Source organism: Corythoichthys intestinalis, chromosome 9 (assembly GCF_030265065.1).
Source record: "Corythoichthys intestinalis isolate RoL2023-P3 chromosome 9, ASM3026506v1, whole genome shotgun sequence".
Lineage (NCBI taxonomy): Eukaryota > Metazoa > Chordata > Actinopteri > Syngnathiformes > Syngnathidae > Corythoichthys > Corythoichthys intestinalis.
The window spans coordinates 2,883,603-2,904,156 of record NC_080403.1 but is presented as its reverse complement, the minus strand read 5'-3'; the positions used below and the strand labels follow the sequence as shown (position 1 = coordinate 2,904,156).

At 38.6% G+C, this 20,554-nt stretch overlaps 1 protein-coding gene across 6 annotated transcripts in view; it reads right to left on the bottom strand.

Annotated features, from left to right (window-relative positions):
* Positions 1 to 20,554, bottom strand: part of kcnab2a (potassium voltage-gated channel subfamily A regulatory beta subunit 2a) — a 289,080-nt gene that overhangs the window by 12,700 nt on the left and 255,826 nt on the right. For all 6 annotated transcript variants that reach the window (XM_057846284.1, XM_057846285.1, XM_057846281.1 and 3 more), the window contains 5 exons: positions 16,823 to 16,909; positions 12,912 to 12,997; positions 12,688 to 12,808; positions 12,519 to 12,613; positions 8,103 to 8,223 (listed from right to left, as the gene is read on the bottom strand). In XM_057846284.1, coding sequence (XP_057702267.1) covers positions 8,103 to 8,223; positions 12,519 to 12,613; positions 12,688 to 12,808; positions 12,912 to 12,997; positions 16,823 to 16,909 — 510 coding nt within the window. The remainder of the gene's footprint in view (positions 1 to 8,102; positions 8,224 to 12,518; positions 12,614 to 12,687; positions 12,809 to 12,911; positions 12,998 to 16,822; positions 16,910 to 20,554) is intronic.

The window sequence follows — 20,554 nt, the reverse complement described above, 5'->3', positions numbered from 1 at the left end:
TTTTTCCCTCTTTTTCATGATCACAAACATAAAACATGTTCACATGAGGCTGTAGCCAGACACTGCAATTAATATGGATAGCGATTGCCACTTTAAATTTAACTTTACATTCGTGTTGATGAAAAAGGTCACGAGTGTCGGGACTGAGGAGTTGGACACGAAGGGTCCAGCCCAAAGCAACGGAGTGTGCAGGAAGTCGTCGTTGTACAGTTTATATTGAATAGTGGAGTGTCACAGTGATGTAAATGATCGCAAGGAGGACATAAATCGCTTCATGCTTCCCCGCCAGGAGAGCCCGAGGATTTATGGTAATTGGGAGAGACGAGTGCGTGCGTTAATGGGCCGTGAAAGCTAATCCATAAACGTCGTCTTCCTGCCAGCATGAAAAATCTGCATCGCGATATGAGCGGGAAGTTCGATGTTGACTAGTCGTGCTGCTTTAACTGCCCTCATAGGAATGCCTTCTGTTTTGGCATTTCCTTTATTTTTTCCCTTTTGCACAGTCTGACTTTCCTGTGAATCAATATGGATTCACTGGTGGTATTTACTGTATGTGGAGCACACCATACTGCTGCTGATTCCAGAAACTGCCAAATGCATGTTGGCAGCAATACTACAAAAGTTTGCATACGTATGAACACAGGCACTGACTGTACATGCCCTATGTTGATAGTTACAACACCTTTAATGTATTCAGAGATCTTCTAAATGGCTGACACGCCAGCTGATATCTGATCTCTGTAGATACTGCTGTAATAGATACAGAATACTGTATAAGGTTTCTGCCAAGAAGAACCATGACAGTTTAAAATATATGTGACCATAGGCGGATCTACTATTCAGGCGAAGTAGGCGGTCGCCTTAGGCCCCCAACCACTAGGGGGCCTCCAACCAGCTGCCCTTGCCCCAACGAGCAAGAGCTTGGGCCACCGGAGCCAGCAGCACCCCCAACTATTCGTCATGTATAATTATGTCAGCACACCAAACAAACAAAGAACAAAACAAAAAAGAAAGCCATTTGAATGCTGCATTTACATTATCTCTCCCCTCCATACACACTCACTACAATGGACTGTTCCACGACGACGGACTGAGTATCAGTCGCATAGCTTCATTTAGCACCGTTTAGCTTTGCGTAGCTCAGTTTAGCATCGCTTAGCTCTGCTTAGCTGTTCGTTAGCTTCACTTAGCTCACCTGCGTTTTTCACGCCACTAAGCTCGCTATTTTTACAGATCACTTGCTACTTTGCACGTCAGCTATCGTTTATTTCGAACACATGAGCGAACGTGCTCTCCATGACAGCCAAAGTGCAGTGAGGGAGAAGTTGAGAGCAGGCCGCTAATGCCTCTTAACTTTCTTCTTCTTCTTCAACACCGAACATATAATACACGACAGCACACTTTGTGGCGAAACAATGCAGTACAGTTTCAATCAGTCATACAATAACCCTCAACAGCTGGTTAACAGCATTTGCTAACGAAAAAAAATTATATCTATTTGTGACACCACAAGCAATGACGAAGAATGTTTTTTTTTATGGAGTGTAAAGCTTTCGGTTAGCTGTTTAGCGAACGTACCTCCGGTGAACATTTCAAAATAAAAGCACGTCATGTTCGTCATATAAATAACGATTTCTGGAGTTAATCCCACATACTTCAGAATTAATATTATAATACATTGAGTAAATACTACAGAATACAAATTCTACACTAAGAATTGCTTTCAAATGACACTCTTTATGACAAATATGATTGGTAATGAATAATTATTATAATTATTATACTACTATTATATATAGTAGTATACTATAATAATAATGCTAGAATTTGTTTTTTTTTTAAGAATTGTTTTGAATAATGTTGGAAAGGCAAAGTCAGTGTTTTGAATCTGTTTACTTTCCATTCTTTTGCTAAATGCTAAATGCTATCAGCATTTAACCTCATTGTTTATTTGTGATTAATGATTGTTATTTACATAATTATTTGTACTTTCATAAAGTGTTCCAAAGTGGTTTTGTGAATTAATAAGAGTCAACAAAAATGTCATTGCTAAATTAGTAAAAAAAAAAAAAAAAAAAAAAGAAAATAATTAGATTAGTCGACTAATCGTACAACTAGTCGGCTGACTAATCAGGAGAAAATTTTTCGTTTAGGACAGTCCTAGTGTACCAGAACATATTTCCTCCACACCCTTCTCACCTTTTTAACCCCTGACCCATGAAGAGGGCCAGTGGATATGTTCGCCTTAGGCCCCAAAATTGCCAAGTCCGCCACTGGTCATATCATAATTGCTGTACAGCAGATAATTAAATTTGATTCATACTCATTGGTGATCAAAAAAACCAAGCTACACCAATAGTGTATCGCATGAATGCTATTTTTAGACTGCACGCTCTGCGTGATGTCACCATCGTAAACCGGAAGGGGGTCAACATAGAAACGCGCTCGCATACAACCCATGCCAATCGTGATCAATTACCTGCCACAAAGAGGTAAGCCATTTTGATATTTTAAAAAAAATTTTTAGCATGACGTTTTGCCATGCCGCTTCTGTCTGACAATGAATGACCTGAAAAAAATGTATATATCACAACAAACACAATAAAAGCCATGTTTGGCCTCGGTCTTTTTGTGGTAAGCCTATTCATGCCTACAGGTAGGCTCTAGATTTAACAGCTTTACCTTTTCTGTTGTAAAGAAACAACCTTAGTAAGGGGGAAGTGTAAATAAATAAATTAAATTAAGATTTGTTATTAATGAAATAATTAAGTAGCATTTGCAATCACAACACAAAAATAGCAATATAAATTCTCTGACCCCAAGAACGGTCAGAGAGACGTAAGACAACCAGAGGATATAAAATATATGAAAGACAGGGCATATGGTGGTAAAAGACAGCTTGTTGAAACAGGAGAATGTCATTGTCAGTGGCATAAGGCAATGCATACAAGAAAAAGGTATCGATAAAAAAGCTACCTTTGGATGAGCCATCTCTTTAACTAAACATTTATATGTTCTTTCACATGTTTACCAGTGAATTTTTCACCGGGACATTATTTTTGGACAGAACTGGTAGGTTTAGCTCAGTAAACATCTCGTTCGTACACTATTTACATGCATCGAGCATGAGGGACAGACGTGAGTTTGACCCTCCTAGCAACAGTTGCTAACATCATGAATATTATTGAGCAAAGGTGACGTGTTACGTGCGGTACGCTATTGTTGTTGTTTATTTTCTTAACATGCAAAGATACAAACTCATTCAGGCAAGTCATCCTGTAAATTGCGAATCAAGAAAACTGAACGCTTCTTGTTTCATATTTGTTTCCTTGTTCTGAGAGCGTTAATAAAAGGCCTTCAGCAATCATCCTATATACTAGTATGTTGCTCATGAGTGGCTACCATTGAAGAAACGAAAATGAAATGTAATACTGGTAAATTGAAATTAAAGAGGATATGCACTCAGCGACACTACAGGGTAAGTGAAGAAGGTAACCATTGTTGCCACTTTCATTTCATGCATGCTAGATGAAATGATCATTTATGGATTTAATTTTAATTATTGTATTCAATTATGTTATATTATTAATGATTATTATTAGTTTTATTATTTATTTATTAATCAAATGAGATTTGTGTTTGACACCTAGACTGTATTATGTACTGGGCTCCTTGGTGTTAAGAAGTCAAGTCATAATCATTGTAAATATTCAGATGAAAAATACATCTTGGCAAAAAAAAAAAAAAAAAATCCAGTATTTAAGAACTTCTCAGCATACACTTTATAGCATTCTGAATACAGTGATCACTCATTTTTTTGCGTTTAATGGGGACCAGAATCCGCCACGATAAGTGAAAAACCGCGAAGTAGCACCCCCCCACCAAAAAAAAAAAAAAAAAAAAATATATATATATATATATATATATTTATATATATATTGTGTTTAATGCATGTATTCAAATTTATTATTGGAAAGAGATGCATATAAATCAAATCCAATAAAATTTAATTCTATAGCCCTTTACAAAAACCCGAAGACATGTTTTTAAAAAATTTTCCCCAGAGTATATTAAAAAAAAAAAAAAATGTATATACTTTAAATATTTTAATGTTTTTTTAAGCACTTCAAATGTAATAATTAAAAGTTCTAAATATGTTACCGTCCCACTGAATTATTTTTAAACAAGAATAAAGTAGAAAAATTCTTCTCTTTATTAAATGCTTAATTGAGTGAGTCCACTCAAATCTGCTCAAGCTGCTCACTTACACACAATAAGTTGCCACAGCAACAGTTTAACAAGTCAAACAATGATTGACGTATGCGGCGCTTTGAAGTTTCGGCTTACAAGCGCATCTGGCAAGATCAAACCTTTACGTCTATCAATCCTACGTGATCGGATTGGGACGGCTCTATAAAATACTGCATTTATTTATTTATTATTTAATTGGAAAAAAATCCGCGACGGACTGAGGGCAAGATGTTTGAAGCGCGAAGTAGCGAACGATCACTGTCGTATAATTTATTTCAAGTTAATTGTAATTCAAACACCAGAAACTCTTTTGAATGGGGAAATTGCCTCTTATCTCATGACTATTTATTTGTATGGTTGTTAAAATACAAATTTTACAAGGTATATTGTTGGTGTAGGTCAGCGTTCACCCAATCCAGACCTCGGGGTCACCTGTCAGGATCATTTTCAGGCTTCCGGAGAGCTTGCTGATGACATAATTATTTGATTCAAGTGTGTTAGGGGAAGGTGACATGGAAAACACAACAGGATAGCTAGCACTGGGGTCCAGATTTGGTGAACCCGGGCGTATGTGACGTTAGCATAGAGCCACAAACACGCTTCGAACAAATTTGATTAGTTTGACACTTTAATTTATACAGATAAATACTATGAATCAGACTCCAAGTGGTTACCTTAATTATTGTACTATAAGGCGCACCTGACTATAAGCCCCTACTCACCAAATTTGGCACAAAAACAGCATTTGTTCATAGATAAGCCACACTGGACTATAAGCTGCAGCTGTCCTCACTGCATTATGGGATATTTACACCAAAATTTAGACCAAATGAACCGACATGAAGCTTTGAACCAATTGGCTACAAAGCTTCATTGCTTCAAGAAGCTTCATTTGGCCATCACTACTCCCTAGGGGAAGACAGTCAACCTTTCCTGCCACCTGCTGTCTACACCGTTGTTGTCCAACATGCTTCCTGGCGTGCATTGCAGCGCTACAGATGTAAATAGCAATCAAAATTCATGTTCTGTGCTAATTATTTCTTCAGTTACTGTCCCAGTTGTTTAATTAATTGCTAGTTATGGTATTTGGTAACACGTTATAAGACGCTGGCGCCTTAAGACTGTCATAAGACCAAATGAAACAACATGAAGCTTTCAACCAATTGGCTGCAAAGCTTCATTGCTTCAAGAAGCTTTGGGGGAGACAGTGAACCTCTGCTGTCAACACTGTCATGGTCCAACATGCCTTCTAGCATGCATTGCAGCGCTATAGATGTAAATAACAATCAACATGTATGTTCTGTGCTAATTATTTCTTCAGTTACTGTTCCAGTTGTTAAATGCTAGGTAAGGTATTTGGTAAAACTTATGACAGTCTTATGACGCCGCTGTCAAATAAAATGTTACCAATTAACCCAAATAAATCAACAAATAAGCCGCACTGGACTATAAGCCGCAGGATTCAAAATGAAGGAAAAAAGTAGCGGCTTATAGTCTGAAAATTACGGTATGTTATTTCTCTCTCCCAGTCAAAAAGGATTGGGCGTCTAACACCACCAGTAATACTGAAAGAGGAGCATTCACAGTAACCCCAAACTCACACAGCCAGCAGCTGTGATAATATTGGATGCATTCACGATGTCGTAAGTATTCGCAAGCATACTAATCAATACGACAATATCCACCACCTCCAGAATGGTCTACGACGTGCCGCAGGTAATCGTAGGCTTGACGCAGAAGTGTACAGTATTTTTTCTGGATGGAGTAGCCAGGTGTTGGAAAGGACGTTTAGGACTGATACAAAATAAACTACCGCTTTCCTTTTTTTTTTTATTTATTTATTTATTTATTTTTTTTTTTTAATGATCATTAACAGATAAAATATTTACATATATTTCAATATTAAAACAAGAACAATTTTCACCAGATGACTTCAATAGCTCTGTTTGGGAAGACTCGCCATGTTTTTGTATTGGTGTATTGCATTCAGTATTTTATTAGATTGTTTTTCCTCAGTTTCCCTTCTTGTTTTTCTCATTTATACACGTATTCTTCATTTTTCTTTTCTTTTATATTCTTCAAATAATTGATCAAATTCCTTTTTATAGGGCTGCAGCTATCGATTACTTTAGTAGTCGATAAATCGATGAACTAGTTAGTTCGAGTAATCGGATAAGGAACATAAAAATGTAAAATACCTGAACTTAGCCTGAAACAGTATAAAAAAAACTAGATTAACGAGGGTCTAAGTACAACAAAAGAACAATTTGCCAACAGTCCTCTAGCTTCAATGCTATTAAATGCTATAAAAAAAGTTTTTTTTTGTGTGTGTTTTTTTTACAATGCTCATAAAAATGGTTCAAACACATATTCCCACATAAAAAAAAAAAAACCCCGGCTAAATATACCTAAAATAAATTCAGAATGCGTTAGCTTATGTTGGTCTTAACAGGGAGCAGCTAGATTCAGCCATATGAAATACATTATGTCATATTCACTGTTGCCACAAGAGGGTAGTGTGTCCACCCAAATCATAAAACTTAATGCAAACACTTTTAAAACAAACCATGACAACGCCACTTTAATTAAACGAATAGTCGAAGTATCAAAATTTAATTTGAATATTTTTCCTTATCGAATTAATCGATTAATCTTTGCGGCACTACATTTATTTAAGAACTGAAAGTACTAAAAGAATTGCAAAACCGCGATATATGATTGTATGTTATATAATACCGTTTAATCCAGGTTAAGGGGAATTATCTGTGAATAAGGAAGATTGGTGTATATAAAATGGATACTGGAAGCCATGTCTCGGCACACTTGCTGCTTTTATGAAGCAAACCAAAATTTTATGTGTTTAAAAAAATAGTAATAATAATCGCACATCCAGCGAAAGAACTATTGCGCATGTGCACATTGCAATGGCAACATTCATACAATATATTGTGCAGGCCGAGTACATAGTACGTATTGGGCCTGAATTGACTGCTGCAGAAATTCGTAGCGTAAACGCAACGGGTAGAAATTGACCAGCGAAGTTTTCGTAGTCATTACGCAACTGTGTCGCAGCCGCAGGCGGTGTGAATTTGGGGTCAGTCAGGGGTCCTCAAACACTTCCTCAAGGCCTGTTGTGGGTACAGGTAGGATGTCATCCACAATAAGGCAATAGGAGAGCAGAATCATGTTACTGAGCATCTTGGGAAAGATTGTGACCAATAGGCCAGCAGAATCGTATTGGACGCTGATGGCGCGACTTTTAAAAATTTCTGCCAGCAGGAATTACGTATCTTTTATTGTACGTAGTATCTTTCGTACGCTGAATCATTTTTCGTCATATGAAGTGAAAAAAAAAAGCTTCAAAGCTTTGATATCTAGAGGCACCACTGTATCTTGAAATCATTTAAGATACTTTTCAAGTACATATGGTCATCAATTTACACAGTACCGACTTTCAAAGTTTTGAGTTACCTAATAGTCGTGCGGCAAAAAAGGGGCACCCTCTTCAAAGACCTAGCTAGAACTATTTTAACAACAACAAAGCAACAAAACAATGAGGTTCCTACAATAGGATCAATGAAATATACCAGGTCAAATATTATTTTCTGACAGCGAATGAGGAAATAAAAAATTCATCTTTTTTGCTGCATGTTGACATTGTATGTGATGTTAAAAACTTGAGTTTCACCTGAGCAACTATTGATTTTTGGTCTACTGTTGATTCAACCCTATTTTGACCACACAAGAACAAACGAGACAAACACGGACAATTGACGACCTTGACCCATCCGAGCCAGATGGGACGGACAGACAGACAGAAAGAGAGAGAGCAGCAGAATGCATCTGCGTACCGATGGCGAGTTGGGGCAGAGTGCAGCCCAGCCGCTCCGCGATCGCCTGCAGCTCTTTCAACTTCGCCTGCTGACGCCGACCCTCCTCGCTCAAGATCTTGTCCTTCAACCACTGGTATCCCTGTCGAAAACACAGCACACCTGCTCAAAAACACTGCCCTGCTCACACTGCGGCCGCCTTGCCTCCCGTGTCACCAGGGCCTGTTTTTAAACACGTGACTCTGTCTCCTTATACCTGCCTCTCATTTGCTGAAACTTCCTATTTCAAACCCTACTTTTAGCTCAAACCTAGACTAACTTGAACCTGACCAAACTACAGAGCCTAATCCTGGTATGATGCTCCTACTTGAACCTAAACAAAAACTAATTTCACCCTGAACCTGACACTCAAACCTAATAAACAAATAATGACCATAAACAAGTTATCCTTAACTCTAACTTGAAATCTGCACCATAAATCCAATCCCTGCATTAAAATCTGAGATCAGTCTCAAATGAAATTCTAACCCAACTTGAACATGCACTTTACATACTTTACTTGACTAAAAAACTGAATGTAATTCCCCGTCTTTAAACCCCTAATGAAAATGTAAAAATATCAAAACGTCAGGAAAGCCTTCAGGTAAATTTAAACCTAACTCTGTCAAGCGTAACTCTGACTTGGAACGCTGAACTTGACTTCTCAAGAGTTGAATTTAGGCAAATGGAATAGTTCTCGTTAAGATGTTTCACCTTTAATCCAAAAGGCTTCTTTTTAAATTTTAGATGTTGATTTAGGATGAAAGAGACCATCTGGATTAAAGGCAAAACATGGGCAACATACAAGAACAAATCCATTTGACTCAAATCAAGTTAATAAAATCACACGGATGACTTAAAAAGTGATATTGCATCAACCTCAGTACTAAACCCTGATCTAAAGGGATCCACGAGTATAAAGACTTGTAGGCCCTAATAAAGCAAAATTGTTCTCTTGTACTAAAATGTGTCATTAGAAAAACATAAAAAATTGCCATTTATTAAAAAAAAATATAATATTTAGTACAAGTTTTGACCTACGGATGGCAACATGTTTTACGTACGCAATGCATGCTGGGGGTGATGACGTGGTTGGGGTGAACTGGGCGAATAGCTTTGCTTGATCACAGACTTCATAATGATATTGATGGGTCAGGTTCGACCTTCACTGCGCCACGCCCTCAAGTAGGGGGCCACAATCCGCTTCCGTTATTCGTAGACGGTCACAGCGAAACATGCAGTGATCCAACGCCGGATTTAGGTTGAAAAAGTACGAAAGCTGTACCACATACAAACAGGAAGGATTGTCTCAGGAGTGATTTGTTCAAGGATTCAAGGTAATAATTAAATTTTTAATTTTTTCACAAGAACTTTTAACTTAAAAAGCTCTTTCTTGCAAGGCTGCCGCCACATTGTCTAACAGGCTAGCATCATTCTTCGACATATTTACGTAAAATAAATGCTAACTGCCCGTTTTTTTGCTCTTCTAACAAAGAATCTACACTGTTTTACGTCCATATCTATCACGAATTCAGGGATTTAAGCATTTATTCACAAGAATTTTCACCGGAAAGGCTCTGTTTACATAAGACAGCTGCCACATTGACTAACAGACTAGCATTGTACTTCGACATATTTAGGCAAAATAAATGCTAACTGCACTTTGTTGTTGTTGTTGTTGTTTTTTTAAACCAAGAATCAAGACTGTTTTACGGAACTAGTATATCTATAAAGAATTCAGGGATTTAAGCATTTATTCACAAGAATTTTCACCGGGAAAGCTCTTGTTACATAAAACGGCCGCCACATTGACAAACAGACTAGCATCGTACTTCGACATGTTTATGTAAAATAAATGCTACCTGCACTGTTTTTTGTTATTTTTTGCTATAAACCAAGAATCGAGACTGTTTTGTGTCCATATTTATAAAGAATTTAGGGATTTAAGCATTTATTGTGAATTTTCAACGAAAAAAACTGTAATTCTACTCGGTCAGCTTTGACGGCCACGCCAACAATGCAGGCCCCCTATTAATCGGCCCTGCGCCCCGTCAATATCATTATGAAGTCTAAAGCTTGATACTAGCAAAGCCAGTATGACTAGCATGATTTTGTCACATTCTGCTGCTGGTCAGATTGTTTTGTTACAGAGCTGTGGGATGAGTTCCTGACGTTGTATTTTCATCCAATTCCAGCTCATCAGCAGTGTATTTAAACTGATCCTAGGCAAATTGCCTAGATATTGACTTGCTGCCATTTGACAATTTGTATTCTTGATCCCTTCATTGCTAGTTGAATCCTTGCCTTGGTTTTTTCATTTGTCTGCCGCCCCCGTTTTTGGAATCCTCTACCTTGTGTAGGGATTTGAGTGCATTATTTGTTTTTGCCCTGCTTTTGCGAAACCTCAGGGTTTTTTTTTTTCATCCCGACCTGCTGTCACGGACCCTTTTTTGTCTCCCTTTTCGCGACCGCATGTTTTTTTTTGTGTGTGTGTTCAATAAACCCTTGTACGCAATCCCTCTGTTATTGTTGTACACTTTGGGGTCCAACTTTGCTTCAGCATTCGCGGACCGTAACAGATTTGTTTGTTTTCATCTGAGGACTTGTGTTACTGATTGCAGCTAATAGATCAATAAACAATAAACATACTATCTATGTAGAAAAAAACAATATGGTCCTTGTGGTGTTAACATTACTAAAAAGTGTGGTCTTGAACGCTACCTGCATGCAGCGAATGGGACTTATGTACAAATAAAGTACACGGCAGGCTACTTATATCTCAATGTGCAAAATAAGGCGTCATTATAATCTGTTGGGCAGAAAATGATACGAATGGCCAGCAATCAACCTAAATTTAATACATTCATAAGTTTTCTGTGTCGCTCATCCCTCTTAAGCATTATTGACACCGTATTCATGTTGCATTTGTATGTTTATGAGGTAACTTGTTTATTTACCACCTTTAGATATTGAGAGTCCAACTGAATGTACAAGAGTGCTTATTCACATCTGATAAGGGCGCAAAATCTGAGAACACTGGCATGACTATCATCAATCTGGATAAGCTTTTACGTGACAAAAATATGATGATTGGTGACTCGGTTCTGTTCGGGTAAGGCGGCACTCTCTCAGCCGTGGAGGCGGAGCCCATTAGACGTCTCGGTTGATGCAAACTGCATCAAAGTTTTCATATGCTGTGATGCATGGGCTATCTGCAAAAATAATCAAACTGCTGTTTCTCTGTATATCCTAATCATAAGTAAAGCCCACGACAGCTCTGGATGCCAACAATCTACATAATTATATTGGAATAAGTTTGATCACACAATAGTTTACCATGAAGATCTGCAAACAAAAATTGGAGTTCTTGATAGCACTTTACGTCACTAGAGCAGGAGAGTGTTTGCAGTCACTGTCACTAGACGAACTTGCCACATGAACACTAACGGTTTTGTCCTACTCATCTCATCCCGTCTTTCCTGTTCATTTTGCTTTTGCTGCTCCGCTCAGGTACAAATTGAACGAGCTGAACAGATGACTTGTTTGTGTCGCTAAATAGTCTTACTCTGAAAGCCTGGCAGTGCCACCCGTTGACGTCACCGCCCAGCGTGTATTACGAACTCAACAACAATGGAGACCTACTACCTACTTAAACTAATTTTACAAGTCTTATAAAAATTAAAACATCATGAGGGGTTTTAATATCAAATAATTATAACTCATAATAACATTTATCTTTTAAGAACTACAAGTCTTTATGTCCGTGGATCCCTTTCAGACTCTCACCCTTGCTTGATCTCTGAACCTGACTTCCAATCCTAACTCTAGAAAAGTGCTAAAATGGTATATCAAACCCTAATGCTGTTGTTTAAGAAAAAACCATTAGCGTAATCCTTGCGTAAAACTCTAAATCTGACTTCCAATCCTAACTCTAGCCTAAACTCTAACTTCAGCAGAACTCTGACCCCACCCAAAAATCTAACTTGAATCCCTCACCCAAAACTGAAACTAATTCCCGACTCTAACCCCGTCTTGAAATCCAAATGTAATGATTAAAACATTGAAGGAACACGATCAATAACAATTGCAAAATTCCACGACGTACCACTACCATTGTGATTTTACAAGGGAGGCAAATGAGTGATATAAACACCAACACCACAAACATTCATTGAGCCGAGCATGAAGAAGCACATTCCAAATAGGTGATGAAACTGCACAACAGCAAAATGCAGACTGAGTGACAGTCACTCAAAGAACATGCCACAAAAGTACAAACCACTGGACAAATGTGAGGACACAATTAACAAAAACTGCAAAGGCCAACAACCGAGAGGGAACCACACAAGGAGGTGGACACCAGCAAAGCAAAGGGAACCACACACTAGACGTGGCTACCTTCAGAGAGGCCCGAGAGTATGGGGGCACCCTTCCGTCATATTTCCCTGAGATGATCCCACAGGCCAGCGGTGACCACGTCATGGCCCCCACACCTGCACGACAAGAAAATATCATAATCCAAACAAGACATCCATCCCTGCAGAATTTTTGTCTCAAAGAGACTTACCTATTTTATGGAAAAGTTCAGGTAGCTGCACCTCCACCTTCTCTCTCTGAAACATGTGATACTCGGCCTGCTCACAAATGGGAGGGATCTGATTGAATTGCCTTGCCACAGAATACGCTTCCTTCAGGGGAAGACAAAAGCAAACAAAAAGACGTCAAGTGTAAAAGCATAAAACTGGCAAAAGTGTAACGGTGCTGACAAATTTCCACAAACATTCAGTTTACCATTATTTCCATAGGGCTCCAGCGCGATGTCCCCCAGTACATGGCCATGCCTTGATTTATAACATGGGTCATCGCTCGAACTGTTTCTGTAAAGAAGCGTCGAAGAAAAAAGTTACAGCGTTGACTTCTGTCAACCACTTTCAGTAAAAACATCAATAGTTTAAATGCACCGTAATTTTCGGACAATAAGATGCTACTTTTTTTCCTTCATTTTGAATCCTGTGACCTATAGTCCAGTGTGGCTTATTTGTTGATTTATTTGGGTTAATCGGTAACACTTTATTTGACAGCGGCATCATAAGACCGTCATAAATATGACATGACACTATCATGGGCTTTACCGAATGCTTATGACAGATGTCATTAAGTGTCATCCGGCAAATTGTGTCACTAACACCATTTATTTCCAGCTCGGATCTTTTACATCCATTCAAAAGTGAGATAATTTGCCGGATAACACTCAATGACATATGTTATAAGCATTCATTAATGCTCATGACAGTTTCATGTCATAATTATGATATTCTAATGACAGTCTTATGGTGCCACTGTCAAATAAAGTGTTACTAAATACCATAATGAGCAACTAATGAAACAACTGGAACAGTAACTGAAGACATAATTAGCACAGAACATGAATTTTGATTGTTATTTACAACAGTAGCGCTGCAATGCATGCTAGGAGGCATGTTGGATGACAACACTGTTAACAGCAGGTGGCAGCAGAGGTTAACTGACTCCCCCATGGGAGCAGTGATGGCCAAATGAAGCTTCTTGAAGAAATGAAGCTTTGCAGCCAATTGGTTCAAAGCTTCATTGTGGTTCTTATGACAGTTGTTAGACGCCACTGTCAAAAAAAGTGTCAACGGTTTTATCTTTTGGTGTAAATATCCCATAATACAGTGAGGACAGCTGCGGTTTATAGTCCAGTGCGGCTTATTCATGAACAAATGTTGTTTTTGAGTCAAATTTGGTGGGTTGAGGCTTATAGTCAGGATTGCCTTATAGTGCGAAAATTACGGTATTTTAATAAAAAACTCCAATGCGATCCAGCCTATCTCTTAGCACACCAAGTACTCGGGTTACGATGTCCTCAAACTTACGACACCCGTGCCTTGTCTGCCAAAACGGTGTCATTTTCTGTCTTCATGGAGTCATTGTATTTCACTAGTACAATGAGTCCTTGGGTACGATGTCCTCAACCTCAACTGACCATGCCTTGTTCTCCATTTAATCCCAAGTACCAGTGTTTCTGCTTAGCTAATGCGTAGCACTTGTCTATGTTTGTGCACCAGGAGTATTTTGTGTCCTTTTTTGTCCTCCTTTTTTCACATTATGGCACCAAAGAAGAAAGCTAGGCTTTCTAGCGATGTTGGTCTAGCCAAAAGAAAAGCAATTACAATGGAAACGGAGCTTATCATCATAAAAAGATTGGAGAAAGGAGATACACCGACGAACATCGGTAAAGGCTTATGCAGCATTCAGGCTAAATTTAAACAGTCTTGCTAAATGCCTTAATATTGCTATCGCTATGCTAACCCGTGCCAAAAGCAGTTTTGTGCTCACACAGATCTTATGTCGCCAAACGTTACTAGCTCGGAAATGGCTCTAAAAGCCTCCATCCTTCTTTTCAATCAACTCTCCGCAGCAATGGTAAGTACAGCATAGTACAGTTTATTTCCAACCTAAAGCACTGAACACGACTACTGTAAATGGCAGCTGACGCCAACATACAAAGACGAAAGCAAAACAACAGTCTTCATACTCCCGGCAACTTGTTCACCCCTCCCTTTCTCTCTATCCAGTCAGTCACTCGGTGCATATAGGAAACATATTTAAAACACGACACTCCACACACTTTGTGTAGATATACAGTATAGGCCAAAGGTTGGGACCGCTTCTCACTTGTGTATTTTCTTTATTTGACTTATTTACATTGTTGGTTTTCACTGAAGGTATGGAAACTATGAATGAATATGTGGAATTATGTAATAAGCAAAGGAAGTACTGTTATTGAAAACGCCCAAATGGTTAGCGGCGTTTCAGTTTGCCCCACTAAAGACGTTAGTTGTACAACAGAGCCACCACCGGTGCTCTGCAATTCCTTCTATGCGGCGAGACGCCCTACACAATGCTCAGTGCGCTAGCGCAAGCATCTGCACGCACGCGCACATCAGTTAAAAGCGGCAAGTACTCACTATTTATTTTTATTACCTTTCCATTGCCTCAGAAATACTTTTTGCATGTATTTCCCTCTCATACTCTTAACCATTGTGTATTCTTGTGGTAGCGTCAAAGCAGTCTTAATCTGTTGACCACATTAGTCACGTAGTGTATTTAAACCTTCCATATTTGATATAACTACATTTAAGTATTTTCTTAACCCTTAAATACCTGCAACATGAAGCAATTATCAGAGAATCCCAAATTTTGAAAAATAAGATCCTAATGAAACCTTTTTTTTCCCAGATTTGTAAAAAGAAAAGTCAAAATCAATATGTGTAATAAGCGCTCTGATATCTATAACCCTTGCTAAATCCTGTTTTTTTTTTTTTTTTTTCTCATGGAACCTGCAGATTCATGTGTTGACTTGCATCCATCTTTTTTTTTTTTCAAAAAGAAATTCGGAATTAGTCTCAAAATCATGAAATTTGAGGTGTATCAAATGTGATGCATTTGGCAATATAGGGTTAAGGCATTTTTTAGTACGTTCTCCCTGTATGCATCCAAACAAAGCAAGTTGAAAGCGTACGGTAGTACTTTGGGTGTCAAATGCGTCTGTTGTGGACGTTTCGCCGATATTTTGGCAGAACACCGGGCATATCTTATACATTAATTTTATAGCTGAGACTGCGTTTTGGGGTCGTCAACATGCTTTGCCCCCTGCCACAAAAGTCAAACTCCACCTATGCTTTGCTCTGAATACTTTTTTCGCTCTCGATCCACTTTAAGAAGTAGTCATCTCAAATTATTTTCATTTGACACGTACAGTGGGGAGAACAAGTATTTGATACACTGACAATGGGAAAACCCCTGTATGCCTTTTTAGGATTCAATAATGGAATTCTTTATCAATGGGATTGGGACAATCATTTGTATTGCATTGAATGAAGTGTGTCCAAACATTTGGCTAATACTGTATACTTATTTTCCAAAATCTTTCTTTTATGTGATATTAATATTTGCTTCGATACAACAGTAGATAAATAAAAGGTTATAAGAAAATTAAATTAAACATGTAAATATGTGGCGTGATGAAGTTTTGTATGATTAAAATGTCTGTCTTTATTGCCTGCATGTTGTTTACAATTTATATTACAAATAAACAAATAAGTAAAAACTCAAATAATGAATCAAACACATTTTAAAAGTTTATTTTTCTTACAACCAAAAATGGTTATTATTAATAATATTATTTTCATTTCCTCTGCATCCAACCTCCCTGTAACTGAAAGCGTTTTTCAATATTTTCCATTACCTAAGTTTTTTTCTCGTTACAAAGACTAAAGCAAATGACTTCATCATTTTTTCTTTTTTTCCAGTTTATCCAGTGATTTGTGAGTGTAACCTCCAAAGAGACATAGACAACTAGTGAAGCGCCTCAGTGGAGGCAGACGGGCAACCCCTGACTGAACTCATTCCAAAACAAAGTCTTGACAGGAGCAGATGGAGAACGAGCGACCAGCTGAGCTCCCATCCCCGACGCAAACAAACATTTTGCACTCTGCCATTTGAAAAAGGTCTCCAGCCAATACAACCTCATTCCCACTGCAGAGAATAAATCAGCAAGATAACATGCCCCATCTTAAAAATCACTATTTTCACAGGGCTTACAGTGAAGTCAAACAATTAGTTGCTGATAAGGTTTACTGAGAAAAGTCTAAAAAAATGTTCAATACAAAAGGAATTACCTTCCATAGGTGTGTTAGGATCCGGTCTGTTTGCAAATACTACATCGACATATTCCAACTGCAGTCGCTCTAGAGAAGCTTTTAAACCTGCAAATCACAAGTAGTACAGAAGAAATACAGCTTAAGAGACAAACAGTAAAAACAACTTGGTTTAGGTTGGTAGCTTCAAGGAATATAAGAATAGAAAGACAAGAATAGTATGATAGAATAAAAATGATAATAATAATAGAATAGTATGTTTTATTGTATTATGTCAACTACTGGGATTATGGCACATATTTTAATAAGGAAGTGGCTTGCATTTTGTGGGTGACAATACTATCCGTCCAGCGAGAAGGCCACACGGCCGACGACCGGCGGCTTGTCGTACACCCCCCTTAGACCTCTTCGTGTGCCCGCCCACAAAGTGCTTTCCTCGGCTTTGCCCCGAGCAGCCTCCGCTCCGACATCAGCTGGTTTGTCCACCGAGAATGCGCTATTTTCGGCGTTCATTCCCCTCTCTGCCTGCCTGCTGGGACCGCAGCAGAACGGCGAGCCTGTAATTTGCTCGCCACCGGTGTTCTTTTAAATTTTGTTTTGCACCCCATCAGAAATTGCAACTTTGTTTTAAAAATTGCCGCAAACACAGCAATTACAAAGTGAACACTACCAACTTCCTTTAAATAAAAGAATATTTACCTACGTTTGATCATAGACGGACATGTAGAAAAGTTCTCCTTAGACACATTCTGCCATGTTAGCTGCACAGAACAACTGCACACCGCTCTCTCACTGTTTACGTCTTCGCCGTGTCGTTAAGCATTAATTTACGCAATATTCGTATTGAACATGTATGTTTACGATGTTACTTGTTTATTTAGCACATGTGAATAACATTGAGAGGCCAACTGAATGTAAAAGAGGGCTTATTCATCGCAACAACAGCTTTGGGAGCAAAATATTACAAGGGTTCAAAATTTGGCAGAACACCGGGGGCTGTCGGTGAAGACAATCAACCCCGCCGTCGTAGGTGACATGAGTCTGGGTAGTTTTGTGTGATTTTTCATTTTCAAAAGGCAACAAAAACACCTGGAAACGCCGCTCGATTCAGGTTGGCATGTTGGCTAGCTGTCCTGTTTTGTTTACGCTCTTTCCTCCGTCTCTGAAGAGAAATGACAAAAGCCGGACTAACTTCGGTGGCATAAAATACTGTTCGGGAGGTGCAAGAAGTCGGCAGTTTTGACCATTATGCAGTAATTTTGGCATGTCGTAGTGAATAAATGCATTTTTAATATTTCATATTCCATTTAGTACAAGACTGTTGTTTCTCATGACCATACCATTTATTTAGCAATTGGGGAAAAATACTTAGACAAAAAGAATATCCTTTAGAAATATTGGAGTAGCGAGATTGAAACAATCATGACATTTTGCTGCTGCATGTCGCGTTTTCCTTGTTCTGAATCTTCCCCCTCAATGGGCTGAATTAATAAGCTGAAATCGTGAGCCTGCCGACGTCATGATCCAGCTGGGGACGCTTGAGTGCTATAATGACAGGCGAGGCTAAACAGCAGATTAAAACATTTTTCATCATCTGCACTTTGCCAGATTGTTGTAAATTGTTGAATCATCTCAAAATATAATTTTAATTCACATAATGATGCTATTTAAGATTTTTTAAATACCGTCACAGGCACGTTATGGTGTTTAATAATCTTTTCACTCTAAATGTATCTTGTAGCGTTGGCATAGCATTTGCATTAGCTATAGCATGGCGGGCATCCTCCTAAACTCTCACTTGTTTACATCTTGTCGTGACGTCCTGGTGGGTTTTATTATTTGAAAATAATGTCTTGTTCTTGTTGAGTGTGTATAATCATAAAAAAAAGTGCCGTGTTCATTGGTTTGGTAGCACTAGACTGAATTAATCTTAAGTGTCAGGTCATCCTTGTAAATTTGAAGCTGTTAAAGCAATTTTAAAATAATGTCTTTATAATCTACATGGGTTGAAAAAGTATATCGCCTTGCAAAATGGGCTTTGGATATCAGCAATCAAAAAAAAAAAAATTTTAGATATCAGTATCGGCAAAAAAAAAAAAAAATCCCATATCAGTCGACCTCTAAGCTACACCATGTAGCTAAAGAAATCTGAACAGTCGTAAATTGTCTCTGCAGCTGAGCAAAGGATGATATGAGCCCTTACTGCAACTGCTAATGTAGAGTAGGTGTACCTATTACAGCTAAGCTAAGCTAATGAGAAGGTCAATGAGCTGAGGGTTATCCAACTTGTCAGTTGAAGGCTGTGTGCATGTTATGACAATTGAGGAAAGTAGAACAAGTGGCCATTGTTGTGGCGAAAAGCTATAAAGTTATCGCATGCTAAGCTAAAGGAAAATTATGTTAGCACTAGCATAGCATGTTGCGTGACCTAACAGCATTTAGGGTTATTTTTCTTCATATCTGTTTATTTGGCGTGCACGGTCAGACTGCCTTTTTCCATTGAGTCCGTTCACGTATTACGCATGCAAACTGACCGTATGCGCTGAAGCACCAAAACAAACGACGACATGCTGGCTCAACGTCATTCTAGGGTGATCATATTTTGATTTCCAAAAACAAGACACAAATAACAGACCTAAATATTCCCCGCTTAGTCCCATATTCAAAGTTTATACAGTATGGATTGATAGAATGCATGCACACACTGTGTATGCACGACGCACACACATACTGTCAGTTTGCCCTGACTCTTGGCCATGTAAGCAATATTGAAATATTGCTCATTTAGCGCACATAAAGAAAACCGAGGATTCTCAGGCTTATCCTTTTTTTCCTTTTATCTTTTTAATGACTTGCTCAAGCCGGCCTCATGCCTAAAAACCGAGTTCAAGCTAAGCGCTAACAATTATGCCCTCACTACCGTAGCTCCCTGCTTTTCTCGCTCTTTGCTGATTCAATTGCTGCATGAATTCCAATTACGGAGACTTGAGAGTTCAGACCGCCCCCACATTCTGGAAAAATGTGGCCCAGGTCGGATTTTAATCACATAGGAATGTGACCTAGATCGGTTATGTAATGGTCCACTTATGTGCGACTTGTTCAGTTCAGGCAGTCAAGTTAATGCCTCACTTGAGTCGGAAAAACACGAAACAATCGGGTTTTTACATTAAACTACAACTGCCAAGGGTGGATCAGTTGATACAAATCACTTTTGTATCCAGAGAAGGGTCATCTGACTATAGTCAGCATATCTTTTCTGAGCATTGAGGTCCTCATTAGTCATTCCCATTCACACTCTCAAAACCACAGGGTTGGATTGCTCCACTTAGCATCTTGAGTCTTTGCAGAGCAGGGCTGCCATGGCTTTGTCGGACAGCTCAGGCAGGCAATCGGGCGGACAACCTTTTTACATATTCCAAAAGCTGCAGTTTGCCTACACCTCCTTTTTATACAAGGTACAGTGTAGCTAATTTTTTAGACAGAGAGTGATTGAGACAGTTGTTCCTTTGTGGTGTTTTCATGTTGGACACTTCCCAGTGACTCCTGGGACTTCCAGCGTTAAGACCTGCAGTCTGAGCCTAGCCTTATAGTCTGGTGTTGTATTTTTCTACTAGTACAATGTAACTCCAGAGGGATTTTAAGTCTGGAAAATATGGGAAGTAGTCAGCTGCTGTTGTTCTTATTGTATCTTGTGGAATGCCTACATTACGCAGAAATAAAAGACTTGCCCAATTTCGAACAACATGTCTGTTC